The following is a 23,166-nucleotide window of genomic DNA, read 5'->3' on the forward strand; positions in this document are numbered from 1 at the left end:
ATATACAGCTTCAGCTATCACTGTTTTTAACTGACAATTCCAGAACTAAATATTCCAGAAGAAATTACCACAACTAAAATACAACTTCGGTCTATGTAACCTGAACTCAATATACAATTAAAGATTCTAATAAATCATACCAATATAAAAATCATTCATTTCCACTTTTTTTTGATACAAATTTATTTCTCGATTCCTTCTGAATTTAAATAAAGCCTTCTCTTCTCTCTTCCCAGAGAATCCATAATAGTGCTTCACAGTTATCAATGCTGCAAAAACTTAGAAACATTCTTCACAGAAATATTAAGTGTCACCTTATCTACCCTGAAAAGGTATAAGAAAAAGCAAAAAGGATGGGCCATTCTAATGGCTACATCCTTCCTCTTGATACTACCAACTAAAGTCATTAACTGGAATAATAAAATTTTATAGATGTAGTTCTAGACAGAAAATCTCCTTAGTAAAGTACAGGTGTAAAAATAAGGCTATTAAAAAAACCAGCACCACCACCACGAGTCAAGACAGGATGCATTTAAAATTTTTCATTTTGGTCTTCACAACAGCAAAGCAATTTTTATAAATGTACAAAGTACAAACAATTAAAACTCTGAATTACAGAACCCACGTGATCTTTAGAGAAATAAAGGAAAATTTCTCCCTGACCTTAAGGGTAAAAACAAAGCTCACCTTTAAAAATTAAAAAATAATTTTTTATTCATTTTGACAAAAATATCCATGTGACTTCTTTCACAAATAAATTTCTATCCCACTAATATTTTCAATACTTATCACACATGAATCTTAAAATTATACCTGAATATTCTGTGTGTGATTAAAAGAGAGAATGAGTCATTTCTCAAATTGCCTGATAAAGAGGCACTCTAAGATACCAACTTCTCTGTGTCACCCAGCTTTATGTATTAATTTTCTCTCATGGAAAGCTTAAATGCCAGACACATTTTTAAAACGGACAAACACAATTGATCTTTTCATACTACAATCTTCTGAACCAGAGTTGATTGATGATTCCTGGGAACAATAAAAAAAGTTAAATGTCCAGGTTTTCTCAAATTCTAATGTGTCCCTAGTGATTACTAAATAAATGATTAATATGCTGAACTTGCTTACTCTACTTATTTTTCAAAATTCATAACCTAGAACTAAAACAAAGACATAAAGACAGCTATGTTTTGTGCCAACAGAATTAGTAATTATAGATCACTAGCCTGTAAAGAGTCTATAAATGGAGGCATAACCTTTGCAAGTTCTTAAAATACAGAATTAAAATTTTAGCCAAAACAAAGAATAAAAAGGTATACATATGGATGTGTTTGGAGAGTGTAATTCATAGTAAAAGTTGAAAACAAGACTTCAGTGAAACTTTACTTGGGATAGTGGAAACTTTCAAATTTTTTCTTTGTACAATGTTACAAAAAGGACATCAAGGTCCTCTGAGCCTGCCCAATCTTATTTCTAGTATTTCTTCACTATGAAGTCTATATTTTGAGCAAGTCTGTAATAAAAGAGCGACACAAAATCATGTCTAGGCTTTTGGAAACCTAGTGGGTAAATTTTTTGAGCTTTCCAAAATAAATTTTTTAAAGTACCAAATACCTTTTCAGAAGCCATTAGCACTTCCTACATTGAAAACATTCAGAGTTCATTTCACAGAGTATTTCCTGACTATAATAACAGTTTAATGAAGCACATACCTTTGCCTTCAACTTGAGAGTAATTAGATGCTTTCTACCAGAAGCATCTTCAGCTTTTAACTTGATGGTACTGAGACAAGTATCCACATATACAAGTCTGGTGAACAGAAGGAAATAAAAAATGATCATACTAGGGAGGGCAAAGATGGGGGGAGGGGAAGTTGGAGGATGGTAGGATTCAAAATGAAAATATTTGCTGTATTCCTATGAATCCATTACAAAAATTAATCAGAGGAATTTCTGCATGCCAGCCCTTTATGCAGCTATAGATTTACTGCCGTTAATACACCAGCCTGGTGCTTAATGCAGTCATAGATCTCTGGATTATTTACAATGTGTGTCAAGGCTCATGCTGTGGTCAGTGAGCACTATGTTTCGGTTTTCCATCACTGGAACCTTTGGCACACACAGCATGTTGCTGTCAGCCTCTGCTTATGTACACATTAAACTTCCTGTCAAACTCTTTGATCCATTTCTGTAGTTTCATACAGTAGGAGACTTTTATGCTTCCTTTATTTGTTTTTCCCTTCAATGAACTTCTCCTTTATTATCAATAATGTTAGTGTACAAAAATCTGGCTGATATTAGTTCATATACTCAATTGATCCTCTAAGGAAAATGTTATATAAGCACAGGTACAGTCTAATCTGCTAACAATAAATTTTCTTTCCATGCAATATATAGCTTCTGACATTTAACCTGGACACGTATTCAAAATGACTAATAATTTTAAACCTATAGCACAGCACAATTGTTTTTGGCTTTAAGTTGCTCTAAATGTATGAATTTTCTACAACGGAAACCAATACCCTTTGAAATATATCAATCTGTAAAAATACGGTCCCTTGAGTAGCATAAGCTACTGCCAAAAAGGTTCAAATTTAGCAGTATATTTACTAGCAAACTGGGCATGTGGATTTTTTTTGACATTTTTACAATACTATTCTCTTGTAAAGATAAAAAGTAGCCTAAGAGTATTGCACAACTTATCACCCAGAGTAATGGTGAGACCCATTAGAGTTCAGAACTAACATTAGCCTCCTAACCTAGGAAACATTTCTTTTAACATCACTATATGCCACTTAGTCACTGGCCAGATATAATGGTTAAAATGGGTCAATTTCAAGAAATGGGGGGCAATAGCTGTGAACACTGCTTGTAATGAAAAACAGATCTGAATCTGAAGAAGATATGTATCTTCAGTAGTAAAATCAAAAGCAAAACAAAACAATCTTTATCAACAGAAGAAATTTGTATCAGAAACTATGAATAGTCTAGAGTCCTGGAAAATAAAAAGTAAAATTATTCTAGAAAAAAATATTTACATTAAAATATCAATGGCTTCATTCATATATATATATATAGATAGATAGATATCATTTTCCTACAGCTCTATCTGTAAACATCTCAAATCCCTCTCCTCCCAAAAATTTAGAACATTAAGACTTTAAAGGTTTTCTTTATTTGACAGACAGAGATCACAAGTAGGCAGAGAGGCAGCTGGGGGGTGAGGGTCGGGGGTGAGGGTGGGGGGTAAGGAAGCAGGCCTCCTGCTGAGCAGAGAACCTGATGCAGGGCTCAATCCCAGGACCCTGGGATCATGACCTGAGCAGAAGGCAGACACTTAACGATTGAGCCACTCCAGTGTCCCAACAAAACAGATTAGAAGAAAAAGAAAGAAGACTCCTGGAGGAATATAGTGGACAAAAAAATCTGTAGAATATATAGACTAGAGGGTAGGACTTATATATAAGACAAAATTAATATAAAAAATACAAGAAACCAAAAGGGATGAAGAAATTTTAAACTAAGTTATAAACAATAAAGCTATGATGAAAGTGCAATTGCTCTACCATTAGCTTTTCAGTGAAAAGTATTTATGTAGTCATTAAAAATGTAACTGCTTACTAATCACAATTTTTAGAATCCAGCAACAGACAAAAGCTAAAAGACTTAATTATAGCTACAGAAATTAATGTAAATATATTTGACCACAGCAATTTAAAAAGTAGAGATGACAAAAATTGAGAGGTAGAAGGGAAAAGATATGAGGAAGGAAGATAAGGAACACTAAAATTTGTAATTGCTAATTTTAGAGGAAGACATAACATCTTTAATTGAAGGAACATGAAGGAAGTTTAAGAAATTTTAAGGTGAATAGAAGAATAATAGTGAAGAAGGGAGAGAAAAGGTGGTATACGAGCCGAATCCATTTTTATTATAGTAATCAGTACAGTATTTCTAAGACTGGTAAGTTACACTGAAAAAGCCGTATTATTTAGAAATATCGAAGTTGTACACATGAACATTTCAGAGTGTCTGTCTAAAAGAGTCAGATAAATATGCACACAGAAAGCAAGAATGGATGACAAGAGAAGGAACAACTAAGTCACCACCTAGTACTTCTCATGCTTCACATTTCTGCTCAGCATCAATATACTAGAAATCATTATTGAACACCTATAAGATAGAAATAAACAAAAGCTCTAGTCTTTACACAATCATACAAAAAAATGAACTTCCCACAATATTTTTTTTAAGATTTTATTTATTTATTTGACAGAGAGAGATCACAAGTAGGCAGAGAGGCAGGCAAAGAGAGAGAGGAGGAAGAAGGCTCCCCGCCGAGCAGAGAGCCCGATGCGGGACTCAATCCCAGGACCCTGAGATCATGACCCGAGCCGAAGGCAGCGGCCCAACCCACTGAGCCACCCAGGGGCCCCTCCCACAATATTTAAGACAGAAATAATACCTTAGAGATAAACACTGTCCTGCTCCAAATATGGCCTTGCAGTCAAAATGATCATAATGTTAAGCTTGAACTTTTAAGAATTAATTCAAATAAGGCAGCAAAAAATGTATAATTATGAGTTAATCTCAGCACAGTCATTTAAAATTAAACATTTTACTCATGCTGACTCCCTGTCTACTTTGTATGAGGGACAGGAAGAAACCTTACTGTAATTATTGACACTTTGGTACACCTGACCTAGATTGCAAAATGTCCAGTGCTATCTCTTCTCACCTCCTTCCTTTTGGTAACAGGATCCCTGCCTCCACAGCATCCCTAACTAAGCCAAATTTTAGCAGGGTACATTCCACTCAGCTAACAACCCTTCCAGCTGCCCTTGGGTGTCAGCATATCAATAAATCTTGGTCAAAGAACTGTAAGCGGCAGGGATGTGTGCATCTCTTATCCATTTATAACAGAACTGTGCCTTCTCCCCACACCCCTCTCATCTTCCCTACTACAGACTAAAACTTGGGCCAATGAGAGCCAGCAAAGACCATGCAGACAAGCACAACACTCAGAGCAGCTCCGACCAACAGAACCTTCTGCAGTGATGGAGGTGGTCTCTCTCTGCACTGTCCAAAATAGTAACCACAGCCATGTGTGGATATGAAGAACTTAAAATACAGCTGGTATAGACCCTGAATTGTTAATGTAATTTAAATATAAATGTCAATGTCAATAGCCACATATGGCTAAGACCTATGTACTTAACAATGCAGCCAGACTGGATGATTGAGAAACAAAATAAACATGGATTCTTAGATGACCCTGTGGAACAGAGCTGCCAACTCATTCCTGACCATCTGCCTACCTCTCAACTGTTAAATGAGAGAGATGAATAAAATTCTAACCTTGTTTGGAACACTGAGAATTTAGGGTTCTCTTTGTTAATGGCAGCTCAGCTTGTATCCTTACTAATACAATGTATTTCTATCCACAACAGGAAAGAGTATCTTAGTGTTTGGTCTATGGAAGAGATTATTAAAGGAAGGGGGGAAAGTGATAAAATCTTACAAGTAATATCAAAATCAATTTTTCTGAAAAAAGTCTATTTCAAATGCTCTGCTTTATTATAAAGTTGGGTCTCTCAATTTAGACAATATGGAGTAAACAGTTTCATTCATTTAAATAAGATATAAGTTCATGCAAGTAATAAATTTAGGAAAATCAGTGAAAAGCTCAATTTTTGAAAAGTTATGAAATCACATTTAAAATTTGTATTTATTAGTTTTGGTGTTATTACTTAAATAGGCATATTCTAAAATTGACTAAGGAAATAGAAAAACACATATATAAAATCTAAAGAATATATATTTTTGGCACTTAACTTTGTATTTATCACTTGCTGCATTTCTTTATAAGTTACTGCTTATAATAAAATGGCACTACACTTGAGTTAAAATTTTTAAAACCTTTGAATAAGGATACTAATACTTAAGATACATAGAGGTTTCCACTGTTCCTGTTAAAAGCTGAATGGTATCAGTACAGACAGGCAAAACAAATTTGCTTTGTTTTTCTTGAAATACAGTATTTACTTTCACTAAAAGCTTAGGTTACATAGTTTTTCTTTAAATACCTAGAGGCATAGATGTAGCAATAACATCAAAAGGCAGGCGCCTGGGTGGCTCAGTGGGTTAAGCCGCTGCCTTCGGCTCAGGTCATGATCTCAGGGTCCTGGGATCGAGTCCCGCATCGGGCTCTCTGCTCAGTAGGGAGCCTGCTTCCCTCTCTCTCTGCCTGCCTCTCCATCTACTTGTGATTTCTCTCTGTCAAATAAATAAATAAAATCTTTAAAAAAAAAAAAAAGGCAGACTAAAGATCTTCATCTTTTAATAAAGCATCAATTTCATCTTCATTATCACCCTCAGGTTTAAGCATTAACTACTTCAAAAAACAATCTCCCTAATTGGTGTCTTTACTTCTTGTATCTTCTGTACATCAATCTATTCTGCCTCTCATGACTAAATTAATCGTCCTAAATACTTTTTTTTTTTAAGATTTATGTATTTTATAGAGAGAGAGAGAGCATGAGAAGGAGGGGCAGAGGGAAAGGGATAGTCCCAGACTCCCTGCTGAGCGGGGAGCCCAATGTGGGGCTTGAGCTCAAGACCCTGAGATCACAACTGAGCAAAAACCAAGAGTCAGGTACTTAACCGACTGAGCCACCCAGGTGCCCCAATCTTCCTAGATACTTTTATAAAATCCTATCAACCCCTTGCTCAAAAATAATCAGTGAGTCCCCATCATTTGCATATACAGAATCCTTAGTCTAGTAGGAAAGACCTTTCAGTCTGGCCCTGGTTTCTATCCTCTTCTGTGAGCAACTGATCTACTACAAAGTCCAAAGATGAACTGCACATTTCCATCACTACAAACTTACTTCCACCACTGCCTTTTAAGGCTCTCTACATTCCTTCCAAGCTTATCCCAATATCCACCTCCTTTAGGAAGAATCTTCCTAAATCATCTGCAGCCCCAAAGGACTTCATCTTCCTAAGGGTGCCCGGGTGGCTCAGTTGGTTTAGTGTCCAACTCTTGGTTTCAGTTCAGGTCATGATCTCAGGAGTCTTGAGACTGAGCCCCACCAAGGTCTCAGAGTCTGCTTAAGATTCTCTCCGCCCTCTCTCTCAGCCCCACTCCCCACTTGCATATGCATGCACAAGCAGGTGAACTCTCTCTCAAATAAATGAATCTTCAAAAGGACTTTCTCAAAACTGTCACACTGTTCCTTTTCAAGTTTTTGCTTCCCAGTCAAATCAACTTTTTTCTAAGGAATATTAAAGTTTTAAACTATACATTGCATCAATGCTCTATGCATTACATGACCATGGAGAAGTTACTATCAGACTGGTTCAATATTTGATTTCATATGCAAGTTTCAAACAACTGAATGCAAACTGTTTAAATTACATACTATAAACATATTACCAATTTAGAAAAACAATTTTTTCATTATTAGATAATCTCCACTTTTTCAGTGATTTGAATATATATGAGAAAAAAGCACTCTATGATAAAGATAATTTAGGATGAAAATCATACTCATTAACATCTATGTTCTTATGCAATATGCAATGAAAATTATCATTACTGGTTATAATGAAATCATAACACTAATTAAGAGCTATAAAACTCATATATAGTCTGACATTTTTAGGTGAACTAGTAGCTCAACTTTATACCTATTTTATACATGGCATTCTTTGAATCAAATAACACGTTTCTTTTTAACCCTTATTATTAAGTATTATTAGTTTCATTTGAAAAATAAAACGTGGCTCAGAGAGGTTACATTACTCGCCCAATGACACATAGCTGATAAGCCAGAATTAAAGCTCTTGTCCAGTTACTGGAATTAATTTCCTCCTAACAAGTATCTCCATTTCTCTCAATACAGTATACAGTTCTTTGAAATGCACTGGGAGTTATAGAAAATATCAATGGATTAGTAAGTTCATTACCAAAATAAGATACTTAATTAAAAATTCAACTTAATATGTATTTACAATCTTTCAACAGCACAACAAATTTAATAAAACTTAGCTCTTTCCCTAGACAAATTTAAAAGGCCAAATAGTTGAATTCTACTCACTCTAATTGATATATGTGCTGTCTTAAAAAATGAATAAAACCATCAGATCACACTTGCCCTGTTAGAACTATTTAATCTCTGAATTACCTAGGGCCATGTGATTACTAAAACAAACATTAAGTATCTTCTAAGATGACTACATATTTCTTCCAAAAAGACACTTCTGAGACTGCAAGAGGCCAGGATAAAAGGCATAAACTAGGATTATCCTAGGTAAAGTGGAATGTAGATCAACCTACTTATAACAAAAAGTATTTAGTGCTTTCAACACCAGGACATTCTTGATATCCTTAACATCCTAATGTTTCTGAACAGAAAATCCTGTTAAACCCCAAGGACTCTAATTCTTATCCTTTTAATGAGCCCTTCTGCAAAACAACACAAGCAGAAGTGAACAGAAACCTATCAAGACAGCTTTTTGCATCACTTACCTTTGTGAATTGTGTAACACCCAAAATCACTGACTTACCATCATCTTTTTACACTTCAGACAACTAGCTGTTTTTAGTGTGTTTTTATACAAGTTGAAAACAAGTACAGAAATTACAATAGCAATCAAACTTAAGGTCAGTTACTAATTCTCAATACCATTTCCATAAAAAAATGTATGTGAATAAAAGAAAAAAAGATTTCAATCATATTCTAAATATTTCTACTTTTTCCTAATTTTTTATAAAGCCTCATCATATAGAATTGATTGGATATGTCAGTTATGTAATTCAAAAACACAGCAAAGTCTTCATTACCTTAAAAAAATATATATTTTTCTTTCATTATCAGATTTTACCATTATACTAACAAATCTACAAGAATATTAGAGTGTAAGAAAAACAAAGACATACTGACATTGTCTACAAATCATTAAGATTCTGACAATCCATTCAAATCAATTTGTCATACAAATTACTGTCTGTGTCATTTTAAGAGATATTTTAAATTAAGAAGCTAGCCAGCTATCTAGGCAAGGCCTCAAAAGGTAGCAATTCTAGTATGTGGATAGCACAATTCAAGTCTCAGTGTTGGCTCTGATGGTCTGAAACCCTATGCCAACATTGCCAGACCTGATTCAAGAATTAAAACACAAAAATAAAATTGATAGATTTTCTTACTTCAGAAAGCACTGAATAAATACTGACAAAATCTTACTATCTGGCTTCTGACAATCCACGCAAGCAATTTCTCTTTTGCGAACACATTCTTCATCTGTAAAGACTGTGAAACAAGTGATTTGGTAACAGCAGCTATATTCTAATTCAATCACGCACACTAGTCACTATAATTAAACTTTGATCTCTCACAAATCTAAACAACAGATTTCATAACTATCTCTCAGGATGGGTTAATTTTGCATGTGGCCAATTTCATCCATGATGAGACAGGCACATACTGAGGGTGAGACTAATAAAACCTATCTCCAAGTATATGAGGGCACTTTAGTGAAGGATCCTTACCAGAGCTACTCCGTAGCACAATCCAAGGCAGCACCATTCACATAGAATGCCAAAGGACTGTTATGCAGCCAGTCTTGGCTACATACACATTTTATATATAAAGCTGAACATAAAAATATGTATCTTGAAATTTATTCAGAGAATTAACTAGGCATTATATAAAGTGGCTATAGCAGTCAGTGGCACAGGACAGAAACTTCAAAAATGTAAGTCCCTGTATAAAATAATTTTAGTCTAAGGAAGAGACAAGCATTCATATTGTGATCAGTGCTATGATAGAGGCATTCATAACCTTCCTTTTGGCTTCATCTATTATCCAAGCTAGACATCTGTTCCTTTTTATCCCACATCAGAACAATAGATATAATGCAAAGCAAAACTCAATACTTTCTTTTTGTCCCTAAAAAACACTTATTCCATAAGATATTTTAATACTTCCACTATTTCTCTTATACCTTGTTAATGGCTCTCAAGAATCCCTATAATTATATTCTGTAGTACTTATCACAGTTAGAATTAAATACTACTGCGATCATCTACTTAAATTCTGACTCTCCCACTAGACATAAGTTCCTTGAGGAATCTTTAATAAAGTCTTGCCTATGGTTATCCACGGTCTTACATACAGGCATTCAATAGTCAGGTGAGAAGAAAAAAATGAATGATTCACAAATCTCATATTTGCATTCTCAGTGCTTCAACTAGTTCATTACTAGAGTTCTTCCAAACATGTCACAACTTTGAAAAGGGTTTCCCCTTCCCAAGTCCTTCCTACATGCCTAAGTATCCTCTAAACACTAAGATCTTAACGTTTAAGCATCTGAAAGTAAGTCAACCTGATTTTTCTATAACACCTTAAATCCAAAGAATGACCAGGTCCACGATGTCAATGCCTCAAGACAAATCTTCATACTTCCAGCCAAACTGCTATTAGTTCATCTCAATTCATTACTTGTCTTTTGTCTCCTCTCTCCTGGTTATGCTAAATTTTATTTAAAAGTTCCATCTTTTAAAAAAAAAAAAGTTCCATTTTTCCCAAATCCTATTCAGGAATGGCACCTTACCAAATAATGCCTAATCACATGAATAGCATTAACCCGTCTTAAGATCACCACAACAGTATATTTTAAGTTATATGTAACAACAATACCTGGCTAAAATGGAGTATCCTGCTACAGACCTACACTTTCACTGAGAATCATCAGAGTAGCCTGATGCAATAGGGGGAAAAAAAAAAAAAAAAAAGGTTGGAGACATCATAGAATTGCTAAGGCAACCAAGACCTAAAAAACCAAGGTCCTGAAAAGGGGGAACAGAGGAGAGGTAAGCCAACACTGCAGCCATTTTTCCCTCAGCTTATTTACCAATTCTGCACACAGGGCTAGAGAAGAAGAATTTGGGCAAAGGGCACAAACAGAAAGATGCTATTAAGAAGCAAACCAAAACAAACAAAAAAACCACACTGCAGCATTTCTGGAACTCTCTTGAGGTTAGAGATAAAAATAACGGACTTTTAAAGAGCCAGAATCTACTGGAAAGGTAGGGCCTGGGAACTTTCCCTAAACTTTCAGCACTCTTCCATCAAAACTTTTGATAAATCCTTGAACTGCAAGTGATGAGGATAAAAAAAAGAAGAAAAAAAAACTAAGCGGAAAGCCAGTGAAAACCAAGGGGAAAGGGAGTATTTAGAAATCCCGTAACACTGAGGAGAAATTAATTAAAATTTAGAACCTACATGAGGAAAAGCCCCAGTGAGCACCCCCAAGCCCTCAGTGGGAACCCTGGAAGGGTTACGCCTAAAAGTAAAGCAAACAAGAGGCAGATGAAACATTGTCAAAAATGGACCCCTGACTCCAACTGAGAGGTAAACTAGCCCCGTGAAGAGACACACACAAGAGTTTAGGATCTACCAAGGGAGAAATACCAATGAACACACCCAGCTCTTGCCTAAACTTTCTAGAGGGTTATGACTCAGGAAAGGGAGAAGAGCGGTAAGAAGTACATTGAGTCTTAAAAAATCTATAGCCCAAACTCAACCAGGATTATAGCAACCTACCCCTACTCTATTTCTTAGCAAAGGAAAAAGTAAACCCTTTTAAAAGAAAGTATCATTTAAAACCTCTGAACTTTTTTATAGACAATTTCTAACACTCAACAAAAGATCATTAGGCATAGCACTTCAGCCTTAATGAACAAGGGCAAATACTGAAGAACAGTCAGCAAGAGAAAGTGAGAAAAGGTGTATTAACTAAAATATCTGGAAATTAAGTTAGTTTCCGCATTTCTCCCCTTTTGCCAGTTTTTCAGAGTTTTTGTTTTGTTTGGGTTTTTCTTTTTTAAAGAAAGAGTAGTCAGAGTCATCTTGTTAAGCACAAACCATGAGAGTTCAGGTTTTACATTTTTGTTGTTACAGAGTACTCAATTTGCCACTGACTCAATTGTGAAAATAAAGAAAAATCCCTTACCTCTTACTATTAGAAAGTAGTAGGCCCACATGAAAAGATGCTCAGCATCACTTGTCTTCAGGGAACTACAAATCAAAACTAAAATGAGATACCACCTCACACCTGTCGGAAAGGCTAAAATCAGCAACACAGGGAAACAAAAAAGGGAACCCTCCTGCACTGTTGGTAGAATGCAAGCTGGTGCAGCCACACTGGTGAACAGTATGGAGGTTCCTCGAGAGGTTAAAAATAGAGCTACCCTATGATCCAGCAACTGCACTACTAAGTCTCTCGCCAAAACACAAAACTACTAATCCAAAGGGTTACTACACACTCCAATGTTTATAGCAGCAGTAGCCACAAGAGCCAAATTATGGAAACAGCCCAAGTGTCCATCCACTGATGAATCCATGAGGAAGTCGTGGTATATATATATATGTTGCATTGTATATATATATATAATGTTGCATTGCGTGTGTGTGTGTGTGTATATATATATATATGTAGATATATATATACGTGTATATATACACGTGTAGATATATATATACGTGTATATATACACGTATATCTACATACACACACACACACACACACACACACGCAATGCAACATTATTCAGCCATAAAAAAACAATGAAATCTTGCCATTCGCAATGACCTGGATGGAGCTAGAAAGTATTGGGCTAAATGAAATAAGAGAGTCAGAAAGACAAATACCATACGATTTCACTCATATGTGGAATTTAAGAAACAAAACAAACAAGCAAAGGGGGTGAAAAAAGATGGACAAACCAAAAAACAGACTCTGAACTATAGAGAATTGGTGGTTACTGTAGGGGCGGGACAGGGGCGATGGGTTAAATAGGTAATGGTATAAGGAGTGTACTTGCTGTGATGAGCACACACAGTGCTGAATCACTGTATTGTATACCTGAAACCAATATTACACTGTATGCTAACTGGAATTTATTTTTTTAAAGATTTATTTGAAAGAGAGAGAGCGAGCACGCGTATGTGTTGGCGGGGCAGTAGGGGAAGGGGGGGAAGAGGGAGAGACAGGAGTGTGGACCTCAACGAAGGGCTCCATCTCATGACCCTGAGACCACAGGCTGAGCTGAAACCAAAAGTCAGACCCTTAACTAACTGCACCACCAGGCGCCCCTTACAAAACTGTAATTTAAATAAAAACTTAAAAAGAAAAAAAGCAGTAGGCCCTGGTATTTATCAATGTGGATAAACACACACGCACGTGCACGCACACACACACACACACACACACACACAACTTGCACACAGATGTTTATAGCAGCTTTATTCATAACTGCCAAAACTTAGAAGCTAACTAAGATGCCCTTCAGCAAGTGAACAAATAAACTTATACAGACAATGGAACTATATTCAGTACTAAAAACAAAAGAATTAATAAGCTGTGAAAAGATTAAGAAGAAATTTAAATACATATTACTAAGTAAAAGAAGCCAATCTGAAAAGGCTACATAATGTCCAACTAAACGACATTCTGGAAAATCCAAAACTGTGGAGACAGTAAAAAGATCAGTGGCTGCCAGAGGCTAGGGAAGAGGAAGAGGGAGGAAGCAAGGTAAAGGGAGAGGAAAGGAGAAAAAGGGAGAGAGACAGACAATTTGCAGGGTGCGGGGGGAGTACTAGAAATGCCAAGATCCAGGACTAACTATATGACTGAAAACCACAAGAAAAAAAATTAAAAACAGACTCCAGTGGATCTAGATTATGGAAGTTAGTACAAAAATATTTTTAAATAAGATAATACAGGAAAAGGCAGAGAATTCTAAAAAGCACTGAAATCTAGTGTAGTTATACTAATCTAACAAAGTAGACATTAAGGAAAGAAATATTACCAGAGATGGAAAGAAACATTTAATGATAAAAGGAAAAATCCACAGGAAGATACAGCAATTATAAAAATGCATACACTCTAAAATTAAAAATGGAACTGCCATATGATCCAGCAATTTCACTTCTGGGTATATACCCAAAGAAAACAAAATCACAATGTTGAAGAGGTATCTGCAACCCCAAGTTCACTGTTGCAGTATTTACCATAGCCAAGACATGGAAACAACCTAAGTATCCACTAACAGATGAATGGAGAAAGAAATTTTAGCGTGTGTGTGTGTGTGTGTGTGTGTGTGTGTGTGTGTGGGTATTCACCAAATATACAATGAAATACTTACTATTCAGCCATAAAAAAGGACATCCTGCTATTACAACAATATGGATAGACCCTAAGAGCATTACACTAAGCAAAACAAGTCAAAGAAAGACAAATACAATATGATGTGACTTATATGTTGAATCTAAGGAAAAAACAAATGAACTCATAGATACAGAGAACATACTGGTGGCTGCCAGAGGCAGAGATGAAATGAGTGAAGTTAGTCAATGGAACAAACTTCCACTATGTAATGTACAGCATAGCCACTATAATTAATAATATTGTAATATATATTTAGAAGTTGCTGAAAGAGTAAATCTTGAAAGCTCTCACCACAAGAAAAACTGTGTAAGTATGTGTAATGATGGAGGTTAGCTAGCCTTATTGTTGTGATTTCATAATATATACATATACCAAATCACTACATTGTACATCTAAACTATGTCAATTATATCTCAAAAAAATATTAAAAGAATTCTGTAGTGAGGAAGAAAAAAGATTCCAGACAGAGAAGTAGAAATGCAGGAAGGAAGAACGAACACTGGGAGAGGGGCGCCTGGGTGGCTCAGTTAATAAAGAATCTGCCTTCAGCTCGGGTCATGATCCCAGGGTCCTGGGATCAGGAGCCCCACATCATGTTCTGCTCAGTGGGGAGTCTTCTCCTACTCCCTCTGCCCCTCCCCCACTTACGGACTCCTTCCCTCTCTCTCTCAAATAAGTAAATAAAACCTTTTTAAAAAAATAACAAAAATACGGAGCACCTGGGTAGCTCAGATCGTTAAGCATCTGCCTTTGGCTCAGATCATCTCCAGGTCCTGAAAACAAGCCCCATGTCACAATGGGCTCCCAGCTTAGCAAGGAGTCTGCTTCTCCCTCTCCCTCTCCCCCTGCTTGTGCTGTCTCTCTTGCTCTCAAATGAATAAATAAAAATCTTAAAAAAAAAAAATTAAAATAAAACATAAAAAAACCTGGAAGAAATATACAAATTACATACAAATTATACATACACAATGTATAACAATATATTTACACATATAATCATATATATAAAATATAAATTTATATTATAAATATTGACTTTAAAAACAGTTTGCCAATTTTAAATATAGAATTAAAATGCATGATAACAATAACACAACAGGTAAACAGGTAAAAAAATATACTGCATTTCAGATCCTCCCGTAAGAAAACTGGTAAAAGTAAAAATGTATATTTTGCTATATGTATGCTGAAATCTCCAGGGCAGTTCTAAAAAAATAATAAAAGGATGTATAATAACTTAATTCTTGATTAATTCAAATAAAGGCCGATGAAAGTAGATAAAGTGAAAAAACACAAAATGCAGAAAACATATAGCAAGAGGTCAGTGAAAATGGCAATCAGAAATTCCTAAAAAGTCTCCATTCTGTAACAGTCAGAAGAACAATGACCCAAAAACATCAAGGAAAAAAGCTAATATGTGAGGTGATGAATATGTGAATATGTGAGCTTATGTGAATCCTTCCAAATGTACATGTAAATCAAATCATATTGTACATGCTGAAAATACTATAATCGTGTTTGTCAATTATACCTCAATAAAACTAAAATAACATGTTTATGCTCAGTAAAAATATGGTAACATCTTACTTCCTATATAAAAATGTTGGTTTTTTCAACATTTTATTTCACATTTTACTTTGTAGATCAGTTTGTTAATGATGCTATCCCTTTAATTCATACCCACAATAAGGATCAGTTATCAATTATAATTAAATAAGTTCTAATTATAATGAAACACTTTGACTAAACACAGGTACAAAATAAATTGCTAAAACTGCAAATAAATTTAAATGTGTTTAAAAAAAAAAAAAAGAAGAAGAAGAAGACGACTTTTCTGGAACATTTTAAAATAGACATACTTATCCCAACCAAGAGTTCCTATCTCTTCAATAAGGCTGGAGTAGAACTGGGGAGGCGGAGGTGGTGCACACAACTCTTGTTTATTCTTTAAAGCAACTTCCTGTTTAAAAGAAAAAAACTTGAATCAGCTGTGTATTGCTAGACAGCGAATTATTACTATCTGATTACAAAACAACTTCATAATCTCCTTTGTGCATCACTCAAGTGTTTACTGTTTTTACAGAAATTCCAGCTGAATCATTCCCCTTCTCATATAAAGACAGGAACAAGCTAAAAGACTGCCCTGAAGACTATTATGTGAAAATGTCAATTATTATACCAGCTAAAAACTTCAGATTTTAGTATTTTTCTAGACTATTATGCCCATCAGGTATGACAAAACTTGAAAAATACCCTCAAGGCTTCACTATTCTTCTATTCCTGTGGATAGGACTTTGATATAAAGAAAATGTACCTTTAAGAAAAGCCTGAACTCTTAAGTCCATTATTTAGACAGACATATTTGTACACAGTTATGAATCACACCCTTACAAACACAAACCCTTTATTACCATAGTAAATACTCGCCTGCTACTTTCTTTCACTGGCTTACATTCTATATTACTTCCAGACCAGGTTAAGTATTTTTCCATCTATGTGGAATCACAGTTCCTTTCCCTGCTAGGCTCACCTATGGTATCGTCAAGATGGTTTATGTACCCCGCCCCCCAAAAAACTAACATTTCCTTTTTTTTCTTTTTTAGTTTAGAAGCAATACAAACATCACTATAATTGTGGAGGCTGAATATTACCAATTTCTTCAAAGGTTCTAACCCAGACAAATATTTTATTTGGAAAGCAAAAATAAATGTATCTGCAATTACACAGATGTTCATATCAAAAGAGATAAATTAAAAAAGTCAGATATAGTAAATGATAAAAGCAGATGAAAACAAGCATAAAAATTATGTTTCTATTAACTGTAACCCTAATAAAAGGTATAATTTTTTTTCCTTTAAGTATCTATTTACTCTATTAGTCCTTATACTTTGTTTTTAAACAAGGGTAGGATACCATTAAATTGAGATAATACTAGAAAGAATAGATTTTACAAAACAGTATTTTAAAATCAGGACTATTAACTGAAACTACTTTCTAAATCTCCATTAGAATTAAAAACAAAAAAACTGTGAAAGCAGGTTTGTAAAGCTCAAAATGACAGTATGGATTTAATTAGAAGGTAAATTCTTAGAAAACAAGGAGTATACTGCTTTTTTAAATAAATACCTAATGTTATCTGTAAATTGCCTGATAGTCCACAGAACAAATTTTTACTATTAAGATTATCCTATTTAAAAAAAAGTCAGTACAGCTCCTATACTTATATATAAAACAGCTTCAGCAATTTTTCTGAAATTTTTTAAAATCCAGAAATATTAAATATTGCTATCCACCTATGCAGATGGTAAATTTGGATAATAAAAACTGCGTCTTAATCTTAAGTTTATGACATTCATAAACTCCACCTTCCACCTTGGGTCAGACAAGGTATTCCCATTCCAGAACCATAACAGAAAAAAGGGCAAAGGCAGAGAGTCAAAGCAGTCTTTGTGAAGAAGAGGCAAGATACCCAGTGGAAAGAACACAGGCTTTACAAAGGCTTTAAATCCTAACTTTACCATTTCCTAGTTTTAAGGCCTTAGCTTAAAACTACATCAGAGTTCTTTTAAAATACAGGTAACTGTGGGGCACCTGGTAGCTCAGTCAGCTAAGCATCTGACTCTTGATTTCAGCTCAGGTCATAGTCTCAGGGTCCTGGGATCGAGCCTCGAATCAGGCTCTGCACTCAGCTCAGAGACTGCTTAGGGTTCTCTCTCCTTCGCCTTCTGCCCCTCTCCCTGATTGCATGCACAGGCATGCTCTCTAACAAATAAATCTTTAAAAAATAAATAAAATACAGGTAATTGTTCACTTATTAAATATATACTGAACACCTACTATATGCTTAGTTATTACTAGGAAACTGTGGAGATTTACCAAATCTCCTGAAAAGGTTCAATAATTACTGATTTCAGTTGTACATCATCCTCAGTAATTTCATGGGTGATTACATTATAGAAAACCCTGTTACTGACTACACAGCCCAAAAAACTGATATTTTTTGATACATTTTGATACACTTATTTTTGATACACTGTTCATAAATGTGCAATAGTTTCACCAATTCTGTCAATTTCTCTAGAAAACTAAAATACAGCATGTCATTTTATTCAGAAATGCAGCAACAAATGTACTAAATAGAATACTGTTAGAGATCAATGTCAATATTTTATTTTAAATTAATGACAGTTTCTTCAAAATACAAAACAGCAGTTCTTACAACCTAATAAAGTCAACCAGTAGTAAGAGCTAATGGGACATGGTGTATACGGTTTTACTCTGGTCCCTTAGTCCTTTTATTTGTATAGCTTATGAAAATTATGATTAGAACACCTTTTTTCTTTTAAAGATTTTATTTATTTGACAGAGAGGGGGAGAGAGCACAAGCAAGGGGAGTGGGAGAGGGAAAGCAGGCTCACTGCTGAGCAGGGAGGCTAATGTGGTGCTCTATCTCAGGACCATGAGATCATGACTTGAGGCCAAGGCAGATGCTTAACTGAGTCATCCTAGGTACCCCAATAAAAAACTTCTCAAATTTTTTTGCAATCTCAAGGTAAACCAAAATATGCTTTACTTCTTCACCTACCTCTTTGAAGCTTATCATGAAATCTGGCCTTTGATGAAATTCATGATCAATTTTGACAATTCTCGTTCGAGTTTACAAATTTGTAAGTCAAAATTCAAACTTTAGAAATTGACTTTAAACTATTTATTCTGATCCCAAACATTCAGAGGGTTGTTATGAGGATTTAAAAAAAAAAGGACTGAGAACAACTTGAGCAACTAAGCTCTTAGTATGTGGCAGCTGCTGCTAAGAATAAAAAACTCAAAAAGAACTATAAAAAATAAACTGCTTTCAGTTGTTAGTAGCAATATATTGGTACTGTAATGCTGTAAAATATAAATAGAGACATAGGAAAAGCATAAGTAAAACATAACAAGTAAAAAATAAAAAATAATTATGTTAATATTAGAAACCAAGATTTTCAGAGTAAAATATAAGCATTAAAATCAAATTAAAAGTGTTATAATGCCAAATTTGAATTGGAAATGTCAATATGAACTCATAATGAATTATTCTCTTTCTAAACAGCATTTTTTCCCAGCTCTGTCCACTGAAGAGGCCTACCAGTAATAGTAACAATCCACAGTTTCCAGATCTGTGGCATCAAAACACCATTTCCTACAAAGAAACCATGGCTCTTTAGAGAAGTAACTAATTATAGTTCTGCAAAAGGATGAGTACATTAAATTGGGGTAACTGGTCTCAGAAAGCATAGTTTGGCCTGTGTTAGAAGAACTAAGGAGCCAAATGAAGGGGCATACACTGACCAAAAATGATACAATTTAAGCATTAACAGGTATAGTGACTGCAATGGATTTAAGTCAATATATAAAAACTCAGGAGTTCATAATGATACTTAAAAAAAAAAAAAAAAGATCATTATTTTCCTTTGACAGTTGCTAGGCACTAACTCATTACTCTAAAAATTGATTTTTGTTAAAAAAAAAAAAAAAAGGAAAAGAAACAAGCACTTAACCTATTTCTCCAGCCTGAGCTATACCTCAAATAAACCAAACAACTGATGAAAGGAAGTTCTCTAAAAAAGATAGCAAGATAACAAATGTAGATGATGGAATTTTAAAAATCACCATTTGCAACCCCTAACAGTGGATGTAGGCAATGATTATCACTGGATGCTATAATCATTAGGTGATAAGCTGATAACATACTTTATACCTGATGGATCTAAATCCATTGATCAATCCTAACTCTACTAAGAGAGGGACTATCAAATACCATGTGCCTCCTCATGCAATGTAAGTACACAGCACAAAGTATTCTTACCAGAACAAATGAGACTAGGTCACAAAAAAGGTAGAAAAATATGTTAAAAGATACTATGAATATTTAATAAACCAAATCCAGAATGCAAGAAATGTTACAGGACACATAGTTCATTTAACTAGCAGACTAAAAGAAAAAAAAAAGGGGGTATGACAAAGACATAGCAGTGCTAGAAATTAAAAGACTTAGGAGACATATCAACATTTAATGTGTGGACTTTGTTTGCATACAGACACAAACAAGAAGCTGTAAGAAATTACCACTAAGTCTGTTAGGGTTATAACAGCATGTTTAAAAACAAAACAAAGAAACACTTAGCTGTTAGAAGTATACACCAATACATTCATGGAGGGATGGATACAAAGTTCAGAATTTCGTTAAAATGCTCTAGTCCCAGGGCACCTAGGTGGCTGAATCCGATCAGTGTCCAACTCTTGGTTTCAGTTCAGGTCACGATTTCAAGGTCCTGGATTGAGCCTTGCAGCTGGATCAGCACTCAGTAGGAAGACTGCTTGAGAATTCTTTCTCTCCCTCTGCCTCTCCCTTCCCTACTCAGTGCATACTCTCCCACTCTCAAATAAATCTAAAAAAGAATACTCTAGTCCGTTCTCCTTAAGGAGTAGGAGAAGAAAAATGGCAAAATGTTAAAGGCAGGTCATGGGTGCATGGGTATTCACTATACAGTCTTTCCTCTTCTGTTTATATTGAAAACTTGCATAGTTAAAAATTTCTTAAACAATATGATGTCTATAGGAAAAACTAAAAACTCAAGTATTTTATGCATAATTAACTGAGTAATCAATTATTATATATAGCTGTATGTATATAATGAAGCCTAACAAGTTCTTCAGAAATCTGCAGCTATAAACAAAATTATTTATACACTGTATTAGATCTTTAAGTGTGGGTACCTAATCTCTCCACAGATGTTAAATTCTGACAGACCAGGACTACATTTTATTTCACCATCTGTCCATGACTAGTGTCCAGTATACTCGGTTTGACACAATCAATTTGGTTCCTCTACACACGTTCTGTTCCTCAAGTAATTCAAAAGAAGCATCATCCACATTTACACACAGTAAAATAAAACACTGAGTGACTGGGAGTAGAAGTTTTAAATTCTAATCATGTTAATTTTTATAGGAATTTTTAAAAAAGTCAGGGGCTCCTGGGTGGCTCAGTGGGTTAAGCCTCTGCCTTCGGCTCAAGTCATGATCTCAGGGTCCTGGGATTGAGCCTCGCATTGGTCTCTCTGCTCAGCGGGGTACCTGCTTCTCCCTCTCCCTCTGCCTGCCTCTCTGCCTACTTGTGATGTCTCTCTCTGTCAAATAAATAAATAAAATCTTTTAAAAAAAAAATCAGGACTTACAGAATATAAGCATCAGAAAACAAATTCTTACCAAAATCATCTTCAACTCCATCATAAAGCTCATTAGATCAGAAGAGTGCTGCATTCTCTAGATAGAAACATTTCTAATTAATTTTATTTGTACAATGAATATTCTATACACTGAAATTGAGATAAAATATAAGTCCATGTGAATGTGAAAAAAATATCAGATACATCTACATCTTAAAAGTTTAAGAACTGAAGTACCAGTCACCATCCCTTCTATACCTACCAATTTCAAAATTCTGAAAGAGTAATTACTGCCCTCAAATCTGTTTTGGTGAGCTAAACTGAACTGTACCAAAGTCTCTTAAAATCTCAAACACTCCTTTGTTCCTTCAGCACTGACAACTGATCAAGTTTAGCAAATCTACCAAATCACGTTATTTAAAAAGAAGCGGGGGAGGCGTTAAAGCCTCTGCCTTCCGCTCAGGTCATGATCCCAGGGTTCTGGGATGGAGCCTGGCATTGGGCTCTCTGCAGGGAGCCTGCTTCCCTGCCTCTCTCTGCCTGCATCTCGGGCCCACTTGTGATCTCTGTCAAATAAATAAAATCTTAAAAAAAAAAATTTTTTTTAAGTGGTATGGGGGGAAAGATGAACATAAAATATAAAATGAGGCAAATCTATGCAATTAAAAAATCTAATCGGAGTGATGTCAATTATTAATCAACACGTTTTTATTTTTCCCCTTGCCTTAAAAACTACATACAATTGTTAGTTTTGTCTTTTCACAATTAACCTTATTAGTTCAAAAGAAGTCAATCTTTAAACAAGATAAAACCATTATAATGAAATGGCAAAAAGGAAATAACTTCTAAAGTTGAATAAATATTTAAGGGTTATAATTCTGTTTCCTAGAAATCTTTGATTCTTAAAATACCTACAGAATAAAGGAAAGCAAAGCAAATTCTCAAGTGTCACATTTTTTATTTGATGAAACTCTACATCACTTCTCTGCTTGAAATCAAAATATTTTATTTTTGTTACTTTTTGTGATACACTGCACTACCACCACACAGTTCTGAACAAAGCCAATCTGTGATTTTGCTCCCTCTTTTAGAGGAGAAAAATAATAATCTAAAATATTTCAACAATACATGAGACATATGAAGCACATCTTAACACAACTTTAGGTGGGCCAATCTGTAAAACAAACCTTGGCTTCCCCATCTTCTATACAGTATTTTCCCTGTTAGTTTACCAGTAATGAGCAATAAATTATATCAGATTTTTGTGAATTACAGCCTCAGGGTTAAATCCAGCCCAATGCCAATTTCTGTAAAGAAAGCTGTACTGAAATGCAGCAATGCCCATTCATTTACCTCTTTATGGCCGCTTTGGCTCTACAAGTGAAGTAGTTGTGACAGAGATTTTAGGGACCACTAAAGCCTAAAAAATTTACTAGTTGGCCATTCACAGAAAAAGACTGCTGATTCCCCTGACCCGTATTTACTCAAGTTAAAATCGAAACAAGGAAAGAACAGTAATATTAGAATAAAACAAAGACAAACTAACTCTGGGTTCTATATGACCAACTAGAGGACACGAAAGAGATTAGTAAGTAATTGGGACTTTTTCTAGGAACCCTCTCGGTGAACTGATAGAGAAAAACAGCTATAGATATTATTACACTTAGTCTTTATTAACAAGTTTTTTCCAGGATATTTAAATATCTCAATAGATTCATTTC

General features: G+C 34.9%; 1 protein-coding gene across 3 annotated transcripts in view; it reads right to left on the reverse strand.

Moving 5' to 3' along the window:
• FANCL (FA complementation group L) overlaps positions 1-23,166 on the reverse strand; it is a 91,289-nt gene that overhangs the window by 49,613 nt on the left and 18,510 nt on the right. For all 3 annotated transcript variants that reach the window (XM_044264007.1, XM_044264009.1, XM_044264008.1), the window contains exons 4-6: positions 21,486-21,542; positions 16,094-16,194; positions 1,713-1,809 (exon numbers count right to left, since the gene is read on the reverse strand). In XM_044264007.1, the coding sequence (XP_044119942.1) occupies positions 1,713-1,809; positions 16,094-16,194; positions 21,486-21,542 (255 nt within the window). The remainder of the gene's footprint in view (positions 1-1,712; positions 1,810-16,093; positions 16,195-21,485; positions 21,543-23,166) is intronic.

Source organism: Neovison vison, chromosome 8 (genome assembly GCF_020171115.1).
Source record: "Neovison vison isolate M4711 chromosome 8, ASM_NN_V1, whole genome shotgun sequence".
Classification (NCBI taxonomy): Eukaryota; Metazoa; Chordata; class Mammalia; order Carnivora; family Mustelidae; genus Neogale; species Neogale vison.